The 21,497-nt window shown below is 53.9% G+C and overlaps 1 protein-coding gene across 1 annotated transcript; it reads right to left on the bottom strand.

The window, feature by feature from the left end:
• Positions 1-10,811: 10,811 nt before the first annotated feature.
• Positions 10,812-20,956, bottom strand: stk35 (serine/threonine kinase 35). Its single transcript, XM_030119837.1, has 3 exons — positions 20,235-20,956; positions 18,196-19,003; positions 10,812-14,184 (listed from the first exon to the last, which is right to left on the bottom strand). The coding sequence occupies exons 1-2, from the start codon at positions 20,851-20,853 to the stop codon at positions 18,261-18,263; spliced, it is 1,362 nt and encodes a 453-aa protein (XP_029975697.1). The 5' UTR covers positions 20,854-20,956; the 3' UTR covers positions 10,812-14,184; positions 18,196-18,260.
• Positions 20,957-21,497: the final 541 nt, after the last annotated feature.

Here is a 21,497-nt window from a genome sequence, read left to right as displayed (position 1 = left end):
CTCACTGCAGGATGAAGCCTCACTGCAGCAGGGTGAAGCCTCACTGCAGGATGAAGCCTCACTGCAGGGTGAAGCCTCACTGCAGGATGAAGCCTCACTGCAGGATGAAGCCTCACTGCAGCAGGATGAAGCCTCACTGCAGGATGAAGCCTCACTGCAGCAGGATGAAGCCTCACTGCAGGATGAAGCCTCACTGCAGGGTGAAGCCTCACTGCAGGATGAAGCCTCACTGCAGGGTGAAGCCTCACTGCAGGATGAAGCCTCACTGCAGGATGAAGCCTCACTGCAGGGTGAAGCCTCACTGCAGGGTGAAGCCTCACTGCAGGATGAAGCCTCACTGCAGCAGGGTGAAGCCTCACTGCAGGATGAAGCCTCACTGCAGGGTGAAGCCTCACTGCAGGATGAAGCCTCACTGCAGGATGAAGCCTCACTGCAGCAGGATGAAGCCTCACTGCAGGATGAAGCCTCACTGCAGCAGGATGAAGCCTCACTGCAGGATGAAGCCTCACTGCAGGGTGAAGCCTCACTGCAGGATGAAGCCTCACTGCAGGGTGAAGCCTCACTGCAGGATGAAGCCTCACTGCAGGATGAAGCCTCACTGCAGGGTGAAGCCTCACTGCAGGGTGAAGCCTCACTGCAGGGTGAAGCCTCACTGCAGGGTGAAGCCTCACTGCAGGGTGAAGCCTCACTGCAGGGTGAAGCCTCACTGCAGGATGAAGCCTCACTGCAGGATGAAGCCTCACTGCAGGATGAAGCCTCACTGCAGCAGGATGAAGCCTCACTGCAGGATGAAGCCTCACTGCAGCAGGATGAAGCCTCACTGCAGCAGGATGAAGCCTCACTGCAGGATGAAGCCTCACTGCAGCAGGGTGAAGCCTCACTGCAGGATGAAGCCTCACTGCAGGATGAAGCCTCACTGCAGGGTGAAGCCTCACTGCAGGATGAAGCCTCACTGCAGGGTGAAGCCTCACTGCAGGGTGAAGCCTCACTGCAGGATGAAGCCTCACTGCAGGGTGAAGCCTCACTGCAGGGTGAAGCCTCACTGCAGGGTGAAGCCTCACTGCAGGGTGAAGCCTCACTGCAGGGTGAAGCCTCACTGCAGGATGAAGCCTCACTGCAGGGTGAAGCCTGACATGTGTCACGTCTGAATTGTGCAGAAAGCACCACAGACGTTTGAGTGTAGGACAGTGAACTGTCTTCATGTTTCAGTGCTGTGAGTTTCAGCAGAATAAGAGTTGCTGTGAAATATGTCATCGATGTCGTCTTTCCATGTGAGTCTCTGTTTCCAAACAAATCAAATCAAATTTAATTTCTGCAGCACTTTACAAAACCATAAGCTGACCGAAGGGCTCTACATAAAGAAAACAGGAAAAAGCTCAGAGATCATGAAACAGTTGGCTGTGGGAGGCGCCGTCGTGCTGCAGGTAATAAAGCCTCTCAGAAGAGCGCATAAAAGCACAGAAGAAAATACATACGAGAAAAATGAGAGTGCTCCCCTCAGAACAGAGGGTCTTCATCTTCAGCTTAGAACCACTGGGATCAGGAGGTGTGGATGTCTGGCAGTCTGTTCCACAGTCCAGGAGCATCCGAGCAGAGGAACCATCACCCACTGCTTGAACCTGGCCCTGAGGACCTCCAGCAGAAGCTGACCTGGAGAGCCCAGGGCCCTGCCAGGGTCACGGAAACAGGTCAGAGGTCACCAGGCCAGTGGAGGTATGGAGAATAAACCGGAGGCCAGCGGAGAGACGACGAGGCTGATGTGTTCACGTCTGGACGTGCCTGAAAAATCAGCAGCAGCGCTCCGGAGCAGCTGGACACATGGGACTGAAGACTGGCTGAGGCCGCCATTCGCCACTGCAGCACTCCAGTCCTGATCTGGTAAAAGCCTTTCCAGATCCGGCCCACTCTAACGGCTTCACGTGAACCAGGAGGCGGAGCTGAGGAGCGCTTCTGACAGAACTCATCTGCTAGTTGAATTCAACTGAGGTGAAGGAAATACTGCAGTAAAGGAAGGAGAAGGTTGCCCAAATATAATATTTTATGTTGTTTGGCAGCACAAAGTTTTCCACATTTTCTTCACTGGGTCTGCACTGCTTAATGTCTTAGACCTGACTGTTTAGGACCCATTTAAAGAATGTTTCAACTACAGATGGCATTATAAACTTTGCAAAGTGTTGCAAGAGATTTGATTGGATTATTTTCCTGTATTGTTGGATTCAAACTTTTTTTGTCCATATTCACTGAGTGACCCTCGACCCTCCCCATGGAGGAGCCACAATGTTCAGCTGAACAGTCACATGTGTCCAGTCAGTTCATGGCTGCTCGCTAACCAACATGGACAGAAGGCTTTATTGTGTTTTCATGGTGAGCTCCTCGACCATCCACCAGGGGGCGCTCCGCCCCTTCAGTACTCCTCCATCCAGCAGCCCTGTTCTCTGACAGCAGCAGATCTGATGAAGACTCTGTGAAGCAGAAGGTCTGTTCTGTCACCACGTGCCGTTTGGAGAAGAACTGCTGTTCTTTTCATTTCAATTCAATTCAGCTTTATTTACAGAGGACCGGGAACAGGACGGTCATCCTGTGACACTTTTACTGAAAAAACCCCAAAGTTCCACATGAAGCTATGAGTCTCTGTGGAGGAGAAAAACTCCCGCTCCACCACCAGGGACCGAAATGAGGTGTGTTCATGACTGATGGAGAAGCGGCTGCTCGACGTCCACGGAACCTCCAGACGGGATTCAGGAGGCCAGACCGAGGCTGCAGGTCGTGAAATGGAAACGTCTGGAGCTCAGATTGATATAAAGCAGCTTGAACGGCCTCACTTTGTTCCAATTTACCAAGGCGCGCGCGCGCACACACACACACACACACACACACACACACACACACACACACACACACACACACACACACACACACACACACACACACACACACACACACACACATGTTTCAGAAACCTATACACTTGAAAAGAGGAGTGCAGAGTGCGTCTGACCTTGTCTGAATCACGCTCCAGACCAGACCAGACCAGAGCAGACCGGACCAGACCAGACCGGACCAGACCAGACCAGACTAGACCAGACCAGAGCAGACTGGACCAGACCGGACCAGACCAGACCAGACCAGACCAGACCAGACCAGAGCAGACCAGAGCAGACCAGACCAGACCGGACCAGACCAGACCAGAGCAGCTGAGGAACTGGACTCATGTGTTCGTCCCGTCCAGATGTGGAAATGAGAGGTGTCTCAGGCCGGTCCACCAGGTTCACGGTTCACGTCAGTGAGTTTGCAGTGCAGTGGTGTAGTGGTTGGCTCTGTCAGATGATGACAGGCAGACTGAGGTTTGAATCCAGGCTGCAGTGTGCAGAAGGTGAGGAGGTGGAGTCCTCCATCATGGCTGCCCCCCTGTCCACATGGCATCTGATGAGCTCCAGCCCAGTGTGTGTGGACATGTGGAACCAGAACCTCTGGTCTGGATTACTTACTCGTACCTGTCCTTGACTATCCTTCCTGTCCTCACCTGTCTAGGTTCCACCTCATTTTGATTGGCTCCAGCCCCTGGACAGGTTAAAGCTGTCCAGAAGACGGGCGGATGGACGGAGCGGGGTCTCATCATGTGGAAGCAGAGAACATTAAAGTGTGTGTTTATGAGATTTTAACATCACCAGCTCAACCTTTCAGAAGTTTCTGATTTGTCTTGCTTGTGGTTTCAGCCTCAGAGTGACCTCCTCCTCTCATCAGTACCGTTTCATTTCCCGCCGCTCTGACGTTCGCCGGGCGCTCGGTCGTCCCTGTTAAGACACGAGGAAATGGATCGCCGTCTCAATCACTTCATTTGAATGAGCGCCGTTCCTTCTCCATCCTGACCTGATGCACCTTTGTCTCCCGAGTGGCTGCAATCATCCGACTCCCAGCATGCTTTTGTTGTGGCCCTGCTGTCATCAGACGGTTTGTCCGCCGCTCTCGTGTCCAGAGAGCGCTGTTTCTGAGCAGCCGCACGCTGCTGCAGGCTGATAAGGACCCGGGACTCTGATTGAAGTTAATTGTGGAGATTGAGATGTGACAGACTCATTATTTCACGTGTGTGTGCGCCGCGCGAACGCTGTTCAGCGTCACGTCGTGTTTCATAAAGGAGCGATCGCTCATTCAAAGTCAGTCATTCAAGGTTGAGACGTTCTCATAAGATCCAGGTTCCTCTCAGCAGTACAGGTCGTGTGTTACTGCTTTCTCTCAGTCGGAATGCAGAGTTTTACGCTAATACCAGTCATGTTATTATATATATCTACAATCGTTTCAAGGGCATTTCAGTATTTTCTATGTAAACCCATGCATGGATATTTTTCAGTTAACCCTCGATGGCAAAGGTGCTAAATACTGTGTGACAGTTTTGCAATAGTGAAACACAAACAAGAGATAAATTACAAAAACAAAACAATTCTGAAAACATCAACTGCAACTGCTTCTCAGTAAAGCTTCCCTTCAGGAAGTGCTTTCCTCTGGAGGTCAGACACAGATGCAGTCCACCAGGAGCTCCTCAGGGACCGGGACCGGGACCGGGACTGAAGGTCTCCACATCGGACTCAGAGGAGGAGACTCCAATAGAATAAGATAGAATAGAATCGGAGCAACCTGAAGTTCACCATGAGGCAGGAATGAGGTGAAACACGGCAAGTTGAGCTGAGAGTCGAGTCAGATAACATCTAAACTTGCTCCCAGCACAGACCCTCTGAACGAGCTGTCCTTCTCAGTGCCTCGAGCTCCATCATGGCCTTCATCCTGCTCCCCCTGCTTGTGATCATTGACCCTGGAAGTCACTCTGAAAGGAAGGCAGCCTCAGAGCCGGCCCTGCGGCGGCCTGGGAGCTCCGGGGTGATTTCCAGACCACACGTGACTCTACCTACAAGACAAACACATAAACTCTGATGGGTCAGGTAGCAGCTCACAGAGAGAGCTCAGTGTAATTCTCTCCTCGGTGGAGCGGCGGGGCTGTGGGGGCTGCAGAGCGCCGGCCCATCAGCCGCATCTAAATCAAACAGGCTCACACTCACTCCGCTCCGGCCTGCAGCGCTCCGGCCTGAGCTCCGTCCTGCGCTCTGGAGACCGGGCCCACACAGGCAGGATTAGAGCAGGAAGGCTCAGCGCCGGCTGAGTTTTATCTGACTATAAAACACTCTTTCACATTCAACGTCCCTGATCTGCTCTCCATAAACTACCTCCATAAAGATGCTTGACTGGCCTCTGTTGCAGCTGGGCAGCGTGGGGCAGAAACCTCCTCCTCACTGCCGCCGCCATTCCTCCAAACACCTCATCTGCAGATACACGCCAACGAGAGAGGGGAACTTGCTCTCTGGTCATCAGAGAAATAGAACTGCTGCTAAAAAAGAGTCGGTGCAACAAAGAGCAGAATATAAACCGATTCTAAACATTGGGTCAGTTTGAACTCCATCTAACAGCATGGTCAGAGGCTCACACCTGCAGCTCCTCTGCTGACACATAGAGGGCAGCACCACCTCATTCCTGCAGCTCCTCGTGTCAGAGTGTGTGTGTGTATGTGTGTGTGCTGGGACATGATGTACAGAACACAGTGTGCTGCTGCACGCACACAAACACCAGGCCTCCGTCCCTCCGTCAGACCAGGAGCAGCTGCTGGGTCCGGCGGTCTGGCGGTCAGGCGGTCCGGCGGTCCGGCGGACCGGCGGTCTGGCGGTCCAGAGCCTGGTCTCCCTCACGGTTCGCTGTGGGTTAAACCCTGCCGGTGTCTGAGCATCGCTCTGAAACACTTCTGGACACACACAGGACGAATACTGTGGGGTTTGTGTGTTTTGGTGTGTGAGGTTAGCTGCTGACTGTAACCATCATCAGGCCACCTGTGACAGGCTCCGCCCACTCTCTGCTGGTCTCATTTTCCCTGGTGGGCCCTGACAGAGATTTGCGGCCATTCTTAGAGCAGAAGGAGAGGACCGTGCTATATGTGAGCGTGGAGCCGCTGGTTATGTGTCATGTTACATAATTGTTTGAATGTACAGAACAGATTATGTTTTTGTAATCTGCGCCGTCCATAAGTCAGGCCGCGTCATCCCGGCCCGGCACCGGACGCCGCTGCGTCATCTGGACCAGGTCAGGCTCATCCTGAGGGGGCCGCTCCTCCACGGTTGGTTCTCACAGCAGATTAAAGTCATGCGGATTAGGATTAGGGCGGCCTAAAGATACCTGTGCACACCTCAGCCTGAGTGCAGGTCAGTTGAGCAGGGCGCAGGAAGAGGCGGTGGGTGGAGGGGTCAGACGCCAGGGGCCGGGGGGAACCGGGTCAGCGGCGAGCGGCGACAGCAGCGGGACGGAGACAGCCGAGTTCACTACTGGACACGCAGGTTAATCCCATGAATGGTTCCAAACAGAGCCGCTGCTCCGTCCCCTTCACGCCCACCTGACGCTTCCCGTCCCGCCGCTTTCATCCAAACATCCCAACGAAGCAGCGCCGACAGAACCGCCCCACGCAGAAATAAAGGGAGATCTGGGGCCATTTAGTCTTCACTTCTACAGTCTGAACCTGATCACCATCATATGATCAGATCTAATATTCCACGTGACCTCGTGTCCATTAATCCCGCCGTATCCTGTCACCCCTCCCGGATGGACAGCCGTCCCTGATGTCCTGATGGACAGACTGGAAAACCTGCTGGCTGGCTGCTGATCAGCTGCTTGTTTCATGCAATAAAGCCAAATGAATTATTAAAGCATCACTCTTTCATGTTTTTTTCTGTCTGTTGCTGTTAAAGTGTAAATACACACACCTCTCTGTTCTTTCTCAACACTTGAAAAATAAAGAGAGCATCTAATACTTGTTTTCCACTCGTATGTGATCGAGGTTGTTTTTCTCGAGTCCGTGACAGACTGGACCGAAAAACAGACGATGGGATCAAACCTTCAGACTCACAGGATGATTGATCAAACCCTTTTCAGTTCTGGACGCTCTGCCTGAACAAAGGCCTGACTGAGGATCAATGCTTTCTCTATGAGGATCCAAAGAGAAAAGCAGGCCATTAGCCCCATTAATGAGGATGTTAGATTCCTCAAACAGCACATTAAGCACATTCAAGATCATCAGCCGGAGAAAATAAATAATCAGCTCTCAGCGTTTGAAAAGACGGAACCTAATGGAGCGCTGAAAGATCAAGAGACTGAGTTCAGCAAAACACCAGGGCAAAGCAGGAAAAGGTATCAAGAGGCTTTATCACCCCTGAGGGGCAAATCTGTGCCACAGTTTTACATGAAATGAAGAAAACAACTCAGACAATAACAAAGCCCCGCCTGTCAGAGAGAGCCACAGAGGGCCAGCAGAGTCCGGGTTCTGTTTGGGTTCTGTGAGTCCAGGCACCATGGATCCCTCAGACCTGGATTTACTGAAGAGAGACGGCGTCCAGCCAGTGGTCTCCCAGCGATCCCAGTGAACTGCTGAACATCGTCTGAGTCTACCAAGACAAGAGAACTGAAGAAACAGAGACTCTGACTGAACAGACAGCTGGACCGATGATCCGCTGCATCCAGGAGAGCAGACACGCCCTGGATCACAGAGACTGGCTTCAAAACCCAGGAGACTCAAGACCATCAGAGACCACAGCGTCCAGAACAGCAGGACGCCTCCTCACCTGAGTCTGGTTCTGCAGGAAATCCTTCATTTTTTATTTTCATGGTCAGCTGATGATATGTTGATCCCGGATCTTCACACTGATCCCTGATCCACATCGATCTCATGCTCAGGACCTATCAGACGGAGTTCCATACATATTTAATGCTGGTGACAGGAACAGGGAGGAGCTCGTCACATGGGCAGCAGGCAGGAGACGAGACGTTTCTGTCTGGAGGTTTGATGAGAGTCTGAGGCTGGCTTGAGATAATCGATGTCAGTTCACACAGAAGACCACACATGTTGACGGGAGACACCTGTGTGTGTGTTGTGTGTGTGTGTGTGTGTGTGTGTGTGTGTGTGTGTGTGTGTGTGTGTGTGGGCGCGCACGCACACACACCCCACCTGCTCTCTATACCATCAGGAACATGTTGTTCTCTGTGAACCGGCCTGAGAATGACCTCACACACACACACACACACACACACACACACACACACACACACACACACACACACACACACACACACACACACACACACACACAATGCTGTAGATGTGTTGTGCTTCTAAAGGTGTGTATAAGTGCTCTGAACATGTTAAGGTCCTCCGGGTGTGTTCAGGTGTTCTGGCGTGTTTTAAGGTGTATTGTGTGTGTTCCGGTGTGTGTTCCGGTGTTCCGGTGTGTGTTTGGGTGTTCCGGTGTGTGTCAGTGTCGGTCAGCAGCAGAGCCTCCTCACAGCCTCCTGACCTGAGCTGACCTTTCGGACCCAGTCAGCAGAGCTCTGCAGGTTTGGGGGGGTGGAGGGTGGGGTGAGCACAGGATTCACTGACGGTGATGTGAGGCCAGGCAGGCAGTGGAGTGTGATCAGACACGGTACTGAACAGGTCGGCCTCCGCAGCAAGTGACAGTCTGAGGTCCAGAACTCAAGGACAACACGTCCAACAGTTGATCCTGTCAGCACATGGTCTCTGGAGGGAAACATGGATGTAGCCAACCTCGTCACTGAAAACACATTCTGATGCTTTATAACGACAGTATGATCATTTTCTCCTGAGCTGAGTTTTGAAACTGTCCTCAGTGTTTTGGAGGCTCCGCTGACTGAATCACATGTTCTTCTTAATTAATTTCACATTAGTTAATGACAGCTAGAGTTGCTCCTCCTCCTCCTCCTCCTCCTCCTCCTCCTCCTCCTCAGGAGACCACCGGAGACACGGCTGCTGCTTGACTGTGATTTTTCAGGAGCGCTGTTCTCCTATTGGTCGTTCAGCGCTGCTGTCACAGCTGTTTCTATCTTTCTAACACTCTGCTGCGTCTTTTGAAATCCCTTCAACCCGCCCCCTGCTTTTTAGTTCCATCTCACTGCGTGTAGCTGCCCCCCCCGATCTGCCCCTCCTATCTGCCCCTCCCTGTGCTCGCAGAACACTGTGTCCCCGGCTGAACATGAAGGGAACAGATTAACAGCATATTGTTGTCTGCGGTGTGAGAGAGCGAGGCATTGTTTGACGGTGAGGGATACAGCGTGGGCCTGTCACCAGGGTCTTACTGCCCCCCCTCCACCCATCCCGGGGTCTTCCTGCCCCCCATGACTCCACACCCTCTCATTAAGCGGGCCGGCTAATCAGACGCGGGGCTTTGTTTCTGATCGGGGCTGACGGGCCGGACCTCCTGGGGAGACGTTCACACTGCCCACTGTGGCGGCGGCGGGGGGTATCCCACTTTCCCCCTCCAATCCGATCACTGCTCTCTTCTCCCTTAAACCTATTAGCTGCTGCTACAGCCGCCGGCACTCCCATCAAACTGCACACACCACACACACTCACACACTCAGAGACACAAAGGAACAGTCTGAGCTGCTTCAGCTCCGTGCCCTAAGTCTGGATGGGAGTGGTTAACGTGAGAAGACACTGGTTCACACTGATATCAACACAGAAAACAACAGAATGCCTCTTACCGGTTTACCAAAACCAGTTACCATGACGTGATGTTTATGTACTTTGTATGAAAAATGTGCTTTGAATTAATAGAATTCAAGTCAGTGCAAGTCTGAAAGTGTATATTGTTTTACAGCGAAGTTGTATTTTTTCTGACACGACTTTACTCACACTTTCAGGACAGTCGACTCCTCAAGAGGGATCATGGACATGGACAGTGGCAGTGGGTGGTGAACAGTCGCAGCAGTCGTTGAACAGTTGTAGTGGTTGTTGTACTGTTGTAGTGGTTGTTGTACTGTTGTAGTGGTTGTTGTACTGTTGTAGTGGGTGTTGTACTGTTGTAGTGGGTGTTGTACTGTTGTAGCAATTGTTGTAAAGTTGTAGTGGTTGTACAGTCCTATCTAATGTTGTACAGTCGTAGCCGTTGTTGTACAGTCATGGCGGTTGAGGTAAAGTTGTAGTTGTAGTAGTTGTTGTACAGTCTCAACTGATGTTGTACAGCCGTAGCAGTCATACAGTCGTGGTGGTTGTTGTAAAGTTGTAGCTGTTGTTGTACAGTCTCAGCTGATATTGTACAGCCATAACAGTTGTCGTACAGTTATGGTGGCTGTCGTACAGTTGTAGCGGTTGTTGTATAGCCATAGCGGTTGTTACACAGTCGTGGCGGTTGTTGTACAGTCATATTAGTTGTTCTACAGTTGTGGGGGTTGTTGTACAGTCGTAGCAGTTGTTGTACAGCTGGGCGGTTGTTGTACAGTCGTGGCGGCTGTTGTTTGGAGCGCTGGCCTGCAGCCTGTCTGCTGATTCCAGACTGACCAAACAAACCCGGTGGATTAATCCATCCAGGATTCGGCGGATTAGTGGACTGTGGGAAACAACTTCTCGTGCCGGGCGCCTGAGGCCGAGTAAACAACCAGCAGCCGCAGACGAGGCGGAACCGACCAACACTCGGTCTAGGTGTTGATTCCTCAGGTTGATGAAGCGACGCCGGGTCAGGAAGCATCTCTGCTGCAGCACAGAATCCCACGTGACAGCTTCCTCTCCCAGCTGTTGTCCTTCTCTGACCTGGATGTCTGTTTTTAGAAACGCTGGCAGTCCCGAGCTTCACGAAAGCAGAGCCGTCGTCTTCCAAACCGCTGGTTGTAGGTTTGATTCCTCAGGATGCAGAGAAGCAGTCGACTCAAAACTAAACCTTTCAATCATATTTCTATGACTCAGTGAGCTCAGAAAGCCAAAACACACCCACAAATAGCTTCGATGGTTTATTTCAAGAAAAGTTGTCAAACATATTTACAGGAAAAAAGAAAAACGTGATGCTTTCTCAAACATCTGATGGCTCCTATCAGCGTCAATAACAAAAACATTTTACTTTACACGACATCTGAAAAACAATTCTGTACACACTGGAAATCTGCAGTAACAGAAGGTTTGAGACGGTGCGGCTCTGCACAGTGTTTACAGTGAACCAGTTTGCATAGTGTGTCAAAGTGTTTTCAAGTGGAATCATTGCGAGGCTGGAGTGGTCGGAGACACACAGACAGCAGTGACCTGATAAAACCTGTTGGTGAGCTCCGCCGAGCGTCACGTGACCACACACGCCGCTTTAATCACATTCAACAACTACAGCTCTCATGGTCTGGAACTGGGTCAGCCTCGCTGCTAAAACCGGACCTCTCCTACCAAAACGCCACGGCTACTGCAGGGAGTGACTGAACTACGGTGGAGAGTTCAATGTAAAAGACTGTTTTGGTGGTTTGGATATCCTGCTCAAAAAACAGAGAGAACACTAAAGACATCCTGGATGTCAATGAATGAAATGTTCCAGTTGAAAATCTTTATTCAGGACATACTGGATGCATTGAGAACATGATAACATAAAAATAATCAGTGTGAATGAGAATGATCGTCCCATGGCGGTTCTCCCGAGGGCCTCCACACCGGGTGGATGGCGCCAGACCTGATGCTCCAGATCTGTCCATCAGGTCGGTCCATCAATACCTCCATCATGGAGGAACTGCCGACTCACTTCATCCACACGAGGCCGAGCATCGTCCTGCTTCAGTAGGAACCCCGGGACCACTGGACCCGCAGATGTTCTCACAAAGGGTCGGAGGTTCCCATCCCGCTACCTGATGGGGGTCAGGGTTCCTCTGGCTGGAACGTAGAGGGCTGTGTGGCCTTCAGAGAAGTGCCTCCACACCATCACTGACCCCAGACGGTCATACCGGAGGATACTGCAGCAGAGCGCTCTCCACGGCGCCTCCAGACTCCGTCACAGGAGGGAGAGCTGTTCTGGGGTCACCACCAGGGTTCTGTTGCTCGTTGCTCCGGTTGCACAGCAGCAGGTGAAGTGGACTCACTGTTGCCCCCTAGCGGACAGGTTACTTCACAGCAGTGTTCCCTTTATTTTTTGAGCAGAGAATTAACGTTTGATAAACCGATGTAGTCACTGTGGGAAACCTGACTGGTAGGTGTGTGGATGAAGGTCAGTGTTAGAGAATTACTTAGATTGTCAAAAATAAAGCCCGACTTGAGCAGCTGTCACATGATATGTGGCAGTGATTCATTCATTCACTCATTCTAATGCTTATCAGCGGACAGATAACGCGCTGCTTCCCTCTCGCTTCTGCACGGCGCTGTAGTTGTTGAATGCGTCCAGCAGCCAGTTTACAGAGAGAGATGCAGCGGTGCTCAGCAGGACCACCCAGAGCCTGGCTGTGAGGTAAGAGTCGTCCCTCCGGGGAGGAGACGGTCAGTGTGGGCTGAGCTGAGGATGAGGTAGGACCGCACACACCGCGAGCTTCCTCTGCTGTCCGTCCTCCATCTGCAGTGTCTTCGTCTCTCCTCAGGATCGACTCACAGTTACCAGCTTCCACCAACCGGGAGAAACTGAATACATGGTGGTGTCTGAACGTCTTCAGTGGAGTGAGGGTCGGGAGCGCTCAGACGAGGGGATAAATCCTCAGTGTCCTGGGACAGGCTTCAAATCAGAGGAAAGAAAGGTTCTGCCAGTCGGCTCAATACTGCTCAGGGACCAGGCTGTCCCTTCAAATGACACAGGACTCCTTCAGCCGTTCACACGTCTGACTGACGGCTAATTTAACCACGATCCTGGTATTTTCTGTGTTCGGATCCCAGAACGGCCACATTCATTTGAGTGGAGAAACATTCAAAACGGAGAAGCCAGGGTTTCTTCCCGCTCTGCTGCCAGAGCTTCCCAAACGTCCCCGGTCATCACGTCTGGCCGGTGGTGCTGGCTACAGCAGGTACCGGGGATGAAGACTGAGGCCTGGCCTACGCTAATCAAACACTGGCACCGACCTGATGTTGAGACACGTGGAAGCTGACGGACCAACAGGAAGCATCGATGAGCAACATGATCAAGGAAGCAGGTTTGCCTTCAGGAAGAGACTCACTGAGAGAACGTCACACTAACATTACTTCACAACATTCACTGTTATTCACACCGTCTGAAAATGTGTTTCTAACAGGCGTAAAGAAGAGCAGAGAATCAGCTGGCCCCCCAGGACTTCTATCAGAACGGAGGTTATTGTACAACATTTCCCTTTGTTCTACCTCAAGTCCTTTTTTTTCCCACATTCCGATTCAATAGCTTTATTGATCCTGGCCTGTTCCGATATGTTTGACCGGGGAACCGGTCAGCAGATAACCGGTGGGATTCACATCTCAGGCTGAATGACATCCAGGATGTTCCCCCAACAGGCCGTCCTGCCTCTCCAGGCCTATGATAATCTGTAAACACGTCGGTGCCGCCGCTCTTTGGATTCAACGGGACCTAGCGGCCGGATGGTTTGGTTACAACACTACAGTATTGGAAATGCAGGCCTGCTACTCACAGCACAGCTGGAAAACAACAGTGAACCGGCACGAACCCCGCCGGGCGTCCTCTACCTCAGGAGTGTGTGTGGGAGTGTAAACGTGTCAACAGGTGCATGTCTGACATTGAAGCTTTCATTTTAGTTCACACCAAGTGTCTGAGACCTCGAAGTCGCTGTGGTCCTAAAACTACTGAAAAAGGTGACGTCACGAAAGCAAACAGACTGAAAAGCAGAGGGAGGGTGTTTGTGTCCGAGCCTCCGCTGTGAGACACCGAGTCGTCGTTTAGCGAGGTGCTGTCGCACTTGGTGTGAGTGGTTTGTAAGGCACGTGATTGACGGGCAGTGTCGAGTCTCTGGGTCGGCTATTTACACACTGTCCTCACTACGGCGGAGGCGTCTGGCGTGCTGGACTCAGCGGAGGGCGTGAAGGAAGAGCGGGTCGGCGTGGGGCGCAGAGGATCGACAATCAGCAGACAGGAAACGACTGACACCTGCTTGCTGTCGCACGCACGCACACACGCATGCACGCACACGCACACACACGCGCACACACATGCGCACACACATACGCACACGCACACACACGCACACACGCGTGCGCTCCCAGGAGCTCCTTCTCAGCTCCTTCTCAGCCGACCACCAGCAGGTCTGCATCCTGGTCCCGGGCCAGAGTCCTGGAGTCAGCAGCCGGTCCGTCACTTCCCGTCTGGGATGATTGTGGATTCTTCACAGTTCAGTTATCAGTCTGGTAATTCACTGGAGTCCGTCCCGTAGTAAACACAGCTGCAGGGAGACAGAGGCAGGACACGTTCAGCGTGGGGCCAAACAACCTGGAACCAGAGGACGAATCAAAACAGCCCCGGAGAGGACACAGTCCCCTAAACCGGCTGGAACCGGTACGTCCGGGCGGCAGTGGGGGCCGGCCCCGCCCGGTGAGAGCGGCCGCCCGGCGTTTGACCGGGAAGACAAAGCAGCACATTCCACTCAGGGAGACGGGTCGCTATGCACGCTGACGTTCGCAGCTCCACGCATTGTGACGGCCGCAGAGGACACAAAGGACAGCGGCCGTCTCCGTCTGGGGGGCAGCGGGGTCAGGGGTCATGCTCAGGGATCCACAGGGGTGATCTGTCACCTGTGGGGTTCTGACCTGAGCTCCAGGCCGCCGCTGCCTCCTGATGGAGGACGCCTGTCCTGGAAATGTTAAACAAACATGGACGTCTCAGGATGTCCAGCAGACATCTGGAAGACAGATGTTGCACGACCGCTGTCGTTTGGTCCAATCAGGTGCTTTTATCGAATGACAGACTGCTTCAGAAAGTCAATCGCTACGGCAACACCTCCACCGCCTGAGGACAGTGTGTGAAGCGAAGCAGCTTCGCTCTGCTCCACCAGACACCGTCACCGGCTCAGCCGGCGTTCTCCCGCTGTTCTGACGTCAGGGCAGCAGCAGGAGCGGCGGGCTGCAGGGCCGAGCGGCAGGCCCCGCCGCCGCGCTCCCAAAGCCGCCCGACACAACACCGACAGCTCTTTTCTCTGCAGCCGTTTTCAGCAGTGGAGAGGAAACAGGCGCAGGAACTCGTTGAGCAGCTCCGAACCCTGAGGGCTCACAGAAAGTATTTACAACCTTCTCAGTCGCTGGATGCTGCTGACAGTCTTACATAAGAGCAGTGATCCGCCGCTCAGGCCCCCTCCCCATTCACCGCCCCCCACCGACTCAACGCACAGAGAACATACTGTACCCTGGCTGCACGCCGCCGGACTCACCGCCTCACCTCATCAACAGCGCTCCTCACAAAACACTCTTTCACACACTGAGCAGACATTCACAGTGCTTATGGGACGTCAGCAACCTCAAGAAAAAAACCACAGAGGATCGATCTGAACAGCAGCAGTCTCACGCCGACACAACTTCACCATGTCAGCAGAGTGAAAACGCTCTCCAGAAGACTGGAGGCTCCGCCAGAGACGATACTCGTCCTTCATTGAGCATGCACGGCGCAGCATGAGGACTCCACCCTGGAAATGCCTCGGCTTGCAGAGGGACGGATGGAGCGTCAATAAAATCAAAACAAGAATTCCCAAAGCGGGAGGCGTGCACACGGGGAGGGCCGCGGCTTACGCTGCCGTGGCCTGGTTTCTGCAGCGGCGGCACGGCGCTGGCACGCACAGAGCACAAAATGTTCCCAACCAAAGCCGCCGTAAGCTGTAAAGCAGCAGCCGCGCTCTCATTGTCCGCCAGAGGAGGAGGGGCCGAGAGGACGGGTCAGACACACACCGCTCCCCCAGCGTCATCTGGCCACCGCCGCCTTCACATTCCCTTCATCACAGCAGTCCAACACCACTGCCTGCTGCACTGCACTGTGTGTGTGTGTGTGTGTGTGTGTGTGTGTGTGTGTGTGTGAGAGAGAGAGAGAGAGAGGGATTCCCCAAATCACCCCCTTGGAGGTGTGTGTGGCCTCTGGAGTCTGCTGGACACACTGTCACTTCTTGTTTCAGGACAGTGATCAAACAGAGGAGTGCAGAGGTAAAAACACACTCACCGGCCACTTTATTAGGAACACCTGTCCAGCTGCTCGTTAACGTAAATTTCAAATCAGCCAATCACACGGCAGCAGCTCAGTGCATTCAGGATGTAGACGAGGTGAAGACGGCCTGCTGCCGCTCAAAGCGAGCATCAGAATCAGAACGGGGGAAGAACTGTGATTTTAAGAGACTTTGAACGTTTTGGGTTGTTGGTCTGAGTATTTCAGAAAGTGCTGATCTACCGGGGGTCCGAGAAAGAGAACATATCCAGTGAGCGGCGGTTCTGTGGGCAGAAATGCCTTGTTGATGCCAGAGGTCAGAGGTCAGAGGAGAATGGCCAGACCGGTTGGAGCTGGTAACCGAGGTCTGCAGAGGAGCATCTCCGAACCTGGAGGCAGACGGGCTCCAGCAGCAGAACCCAGACCGGGGCCCCTCCTGTCAGCCGAGAACAGGAAACCGAGGCTCACCCAGACTGGACACTAGAAGGTTGGAAAAACGCCGCCTGGTGCGATGAGTCTGATTTCTGCTGGACATTGGGCTGGCTGGGTATCAACCTTGTACCAGCGGTTCAGGCTGCTGGTGGTCTAATGGTGAGGGGGGTATCTTCCTGCCACTCTTTGGGCCTCTTCGTACCAACTGAGCATGGTTCCAACGCCACAGCCTGCTGAGTCTTGCTGTGGACCATGTCCATCCCTTTCTTCTGACGCGCCATGGCATAAAGCTCCAGTCATCTCAGACTGGTTCAGTAGCTCAACACTGACATCTTTAGTCATATTAGTTTCCGTCACATCGTGCGTGGACTGAGTTTTGAGAGGCTGGTCTCGCTGCTGGAGCTCTCAGGAGTAATAACGTATCTATGCTCACAGATATTTGAATTACCATGAATGTTTCTACAGGAGGATTGTTGAGTCAACATGTCCGGTGGTCACAGCGCTGACGCTCACCAGCCGCTAATCCCTCCCCTCTCCCAGTGAACTGGGGCTGGGGTCTGTTGCATAACATGCAATCCCATCACACAGCCACAGAACGAGGCCAGCCTGACAGGGCGGCCCGGCACGCAACGCCGCCTCCGCAGCCAATGGCGGCGCCCCGCCGGCCGGGGACCGGGAGCTGTTACGTCAGCGTGTGAACAGCGGAAGGGGTTAACGGGAGGTGGGTGGGCGGGACGGCGAGGAGAACAAACACCAGGTTAGCAGTGGTCGGCGGAGGGTTCACCCTGAGACAAACGGCGGCGCCGCGGGTCGCTGAACATCCTCTCAGCAGCCGTTTGACGCGCTGCGAGAAGTTTCCGCTCCAAAAAGCAGATTGAAACGATTGTCATCTTACTGGGACCTTTGTTGTGCGTCCCTGTTTGTTTTAGAGGGGAAGCGGCACGTGTCTCATCAGAAAGAAGAGAGCGCTGTCCCAAAATGCACTTCATCCAGACCCGAAAGCAGCCGGAGGACTTCCACCTGCAGCTTTAAGCTTCCTTTACCCCGAGACGCTCACAGCACCAGAATCACTAAGACCTGCTCCCCTTCACTTACTGACGGCTTCTGGAAGCTTCTGGAACGCGCCGAGTCTGGTACGCGCTTCAGAGAAGCTAAAGGCTACATGCTAATGTCCAGAGGACTGCAGGGAGCGGAGAGCCTCCACCCTCAGAACCATTACTGACGTATGACAGTGTGAAGACGGCAGGAAGTCCCTCCGCTGGCTGAGGCTGTAATCCCATCAGCTCTGGCTCCGGCGGGCAGCGGCAGACTCTGGTTCCTCGTCCAGATGAGAGGAAATGAACCAGGAACGGTTCTACTCCAGGATAACGCTCCAGCAGCAGCTCCACTGGCAGGGTGTGTTCCCTGGACTCTGGTTCTCTCACATACTCCAGTCAAACAACTGGTTCAGGTCCTTCGATCGGGCTCAGTCACAGCCGTAGACCAGGAGACTTCAGAGTCGGAAGAGTCGGAAACTTTGTTTCTGGCCTCGTCTGAAAGCTTTCAGCCACTGCAGTCACACCTGAAGCTCCATCGCCTCAGGTGAAGCAGTCACAAAGCCTGACGCGCAGAACAAGAGTAAACAGGCAGCAGGTTGGAAAGCAGTCAAAAACACACTAGAAATGAGGAAATACCAACCAACACACACACACACACACTTGTGCGCTGCTACATGCCACAGTGATTACTTAACGGCCTTTCTCAGCGCCGTACAGAGAGTGACCCACGTCCCTCCCCGGGGATCCTCGAGCAGCCGGACCGGAGCTACAGGCGGCGGCGGGAGAACTCCGGGAGTCCTTACCTTGGAAAGAACAGTCGTCCTTCTTCGACAGGTGAGGGTGGAAGAGGACTGGTTCTGGGGGGGCGTCACGCGGCGCACGTGACTTGGTCCATCCGCACCTCCAGCTGGAAGGCGTCCGGCCGGTCCTGAGGGTTGACTGCCAGCATGTCCTGGAGGAGCTTCTTCACGCCCTCCGACATGGAGCTGCGGGCCTTCTGCGGGATGTGGAGCACCATCTTGGGGTTCTCCAGCAGGGCCTCCCCCACCGGGACGATCTCCGAGCCCTGCCGGATGTAGGTGCCCAGCAGCTCGCGCTTGGACTCGGCGTCGATGAAGGTGATGCGCTCGATCATGGCCCAGATGATGATGCCCAGGGCGAAGATGTCGGCCTTGGCCGTGTAGTGGCCCTCCCACACCTCCGGCGCCATGTAGAAGTCCGAGCCGCACGCCGACGACAGCCAGAACTTGTTGACGTTGACGATGTTGTTCTGGTTGCCGTCCCGGCCGCCCGCTCCCGCCAGAGGCTGCTCCTCCACGCCCTTACAGCTCAGGCCGGCACACACCTTGCTGAGGCCGAAGTCCGCCACTTTGAGGACCGGAGAGCCCGACTTCTGCGAGATGAGGATGTTGTCCGGCTTCAGGTCGCGGTGGACGATGTTGTTCTTATGCAGGAAGGCGACGGCGCTGGTCAGCTGGCGCATGAAGCTCCTGTTGGTCTGGGGGTCGGGCCGGCGGGACAGGATGTACTGGTTGAGGTCCCCGCCCTCACAGAACTCCATGACGAACCAGAGGTAGCAGGGCTCCTCGGGGTAGCCCAGGATGCGCTCTCCTGCAGCGGGGGGGTGAAGACGAGAAGAGAGGGGGGTCAGCGAGCCGTCGGACCGCGACGTTCATCCACAACTACCGAGTTAAAACGTGAACACAAAGTCAGGCCGAAGAGGAAGCAGAGCGTGATCAGCTGTTCGAAGGAGGTGCAGCGGGTCGTATCGGGAGAGCTGAGACACGTTTGAGGACTGATCCGCCTGCTTCACATGCAGCCGACTGGATTAAGGTAAATTTAGCTGCGAACGCCGTCAGAGAAGACACGGCACACACCAGAGAGTGGAGCCTGAAGGCTGCCGGAGGCCCAGCGCGTCGGGCTGAGCGCCGCTGACAGATGGGAGTGACCAGGCAGCACGTCACGCCTCGAAACTAGGTTAAGTGGCAAAAATGAAAGGGAGGCTCGAAAGGACGATTTCACTTCAAATTTCATTTCCCCACTCACACGGTAGAAGAATTTAACTAAATAAATCCTCAGGTTTGACTCACCGGTTACAAAAACATCCTCATGATGAATATTTCATGAGCAGAGCCTCACCGTTTGCCCTTATATAACATCCGAGCTATTAAAAAAACAACTCTGGCTTTTAAACGTGACACGTCAAGGTTTTAACAGAAAGACTCACAAAACGCTCTCGTGTTACATTTCAGCGCCGTGTTTATCGGATTTAACTTTATTTTACTGAACTGGCAGAAAGACAACAAAGGCGGGAATGTAGGTCAAACTGGACTGACAACAATCACACAACAAGAACACAACAATAACACAACAAAAGTGGGCTTAAAATGAAGCGAGGACGGCCGGGACGCCGTCCAGCGTCTCATTACACCGCAGCACCACTGTGAGAGACGACACTTCAACCGAGACCAGCAGAGCAGGAACACACTGCCAAGTAGAACACCGTGTACTCTGATGAAGTGAAGGAGCCCCACACACACACACACACACACACACACACACACACACCAAAACCAGTGACTAATGGATAAATCCTTTGCAGTGTGATGTGAGGTGAAGGGGTGAGGGGTGAAGGGGTGAGGGTTTTAGGGTCTCAGGGGGGTTAAGGGGTTTGGGTTTAGGGGTTTCAGGGTGGCTCCTCTCAAGCAGCAGACAGATGTTTCCAGGTGATCTATGGAAGCTTCAATCAACCAGCCCAGCGGCTGAGGGTGATCCGGACCGGGTTTGGGGTCCAGGTCAGGGTCAGGGGTCAGGGGTCAGGGGTCAGGGGTCGGGGGGTTACCTTTCAGGGAGGTCTCCACCAGGCGCAGGTACTGCTTGGACCTCTTGTTGCCGTGGCTCATCTTCTGGGCCAGGCCGTTCCTCTGCAGGACGCACTCCTCCAGCTGGACCACGTTCTGGTGCCGGTTCTCCAGGCTCGTCAGGGCCCAGAACTCGGCCAGGGCCAGCTCCACGTTCTCCGGGGCGTCGCACTGGAGTCTCTTGACCGCCACCCGGGCGCCGGTCTTCCGCGCGATGGCCTCGTAAACCACGCCGTAGCTGCCGCGGCCCACCTCCCGCAGCAGGCTGTAGCGGGGCGCCGCGGCCCGGGACGGCTCCGGCGGCCCGGGACCCGGCGGGCGGGGGCCCGGCTGGTCCCGGCCCGGCAGCCCCGGGGACAGCACGTCGTGGCGGATGAAGCTGATGGAGAAGCAGTCCTCCGCCTCGTCCTCCGTCAGCGGCTTCTTGTGGTTGTTGTCCTCCAGGGTGAGCGAGCGGAGCACTTTCCCCGCGTCCCGCTTCATCCTGCCGGCAGCGGCTCGCCTGCAGCCCCGCGCGGCGCCGCCTCCTCCGCCGCTTAGCTTTCTTCTCTTCCTCCCGTCGCAAATATCCATAACTTCCTTTTTGTCGAAAGTAAGCATGAAGGACGGGAGAGTTTCTCTGTCATTACTTTAACTGTGTGCTGCGACACGGCAGAGCGCTGAAACCTGCCCGGCTCGACGGCTCATCGGTGTAAACAGAATGTTCCCGCAGCTCGGCTGAGAACACTGGGCGGGGCTTCGGGCAGAGGGGCGGGGCTTCGGGTCGCGGCCCCGCCCGCTGATTGGAGGGAGCTGCCGGAGCGGCCCCGCCTCCTCCGTCCTCCGTTCCCATGTTCTCCTCGTGTAATCTGCGTGTCTGCAGCAGCGTGGACGGACACGGGAGAGGACACAGCACGTGGCCGCAGCACGAGCTTCAAACCCCAGGCCCGCGGACCAAACACGGCCCCTGCAAATCCAGCAAGAAGCCACTGTCGGCACATCCGAGGGAACACGGAGTTCTTCTGGAGAACGTGGTGGTCTCAGGGCGGAGCCTCATGGTTAGTGGGTGTGATCATATATCATGGCATAAAGCATGATAACAACAACAACAATAGTAACAACAACAACAACAACTGTAGTAACAATAATAATAATATGGATAATATTAGTTTCACTGAAGAAAAAAAGGAGGTAAAACTGTTGCATTGCATCGGCATTTTGTGATTGAAGTAAAAATTCAGCATTTACATTTAAGTGTAAATATC

The sequence above is a fragment of the Salarias fasciatus genome, chromosome 20, assembly GCF_902148845.1.
Source record: "Salarias fasciatus chromosome 20, fSalaFa1.1, whole genome shotgun sequence".
Lineage (NCBI taxonomy): Eukaryota > Metazoa > Chordata > Actinopteri > Blenniiformes > Blenniidae > Salarias > Salarias fasciatus.
Note: the sequence above shows the minus strand (reverse complement) of the source record. Positions and strands in the feature narration are given on the sequence as shown.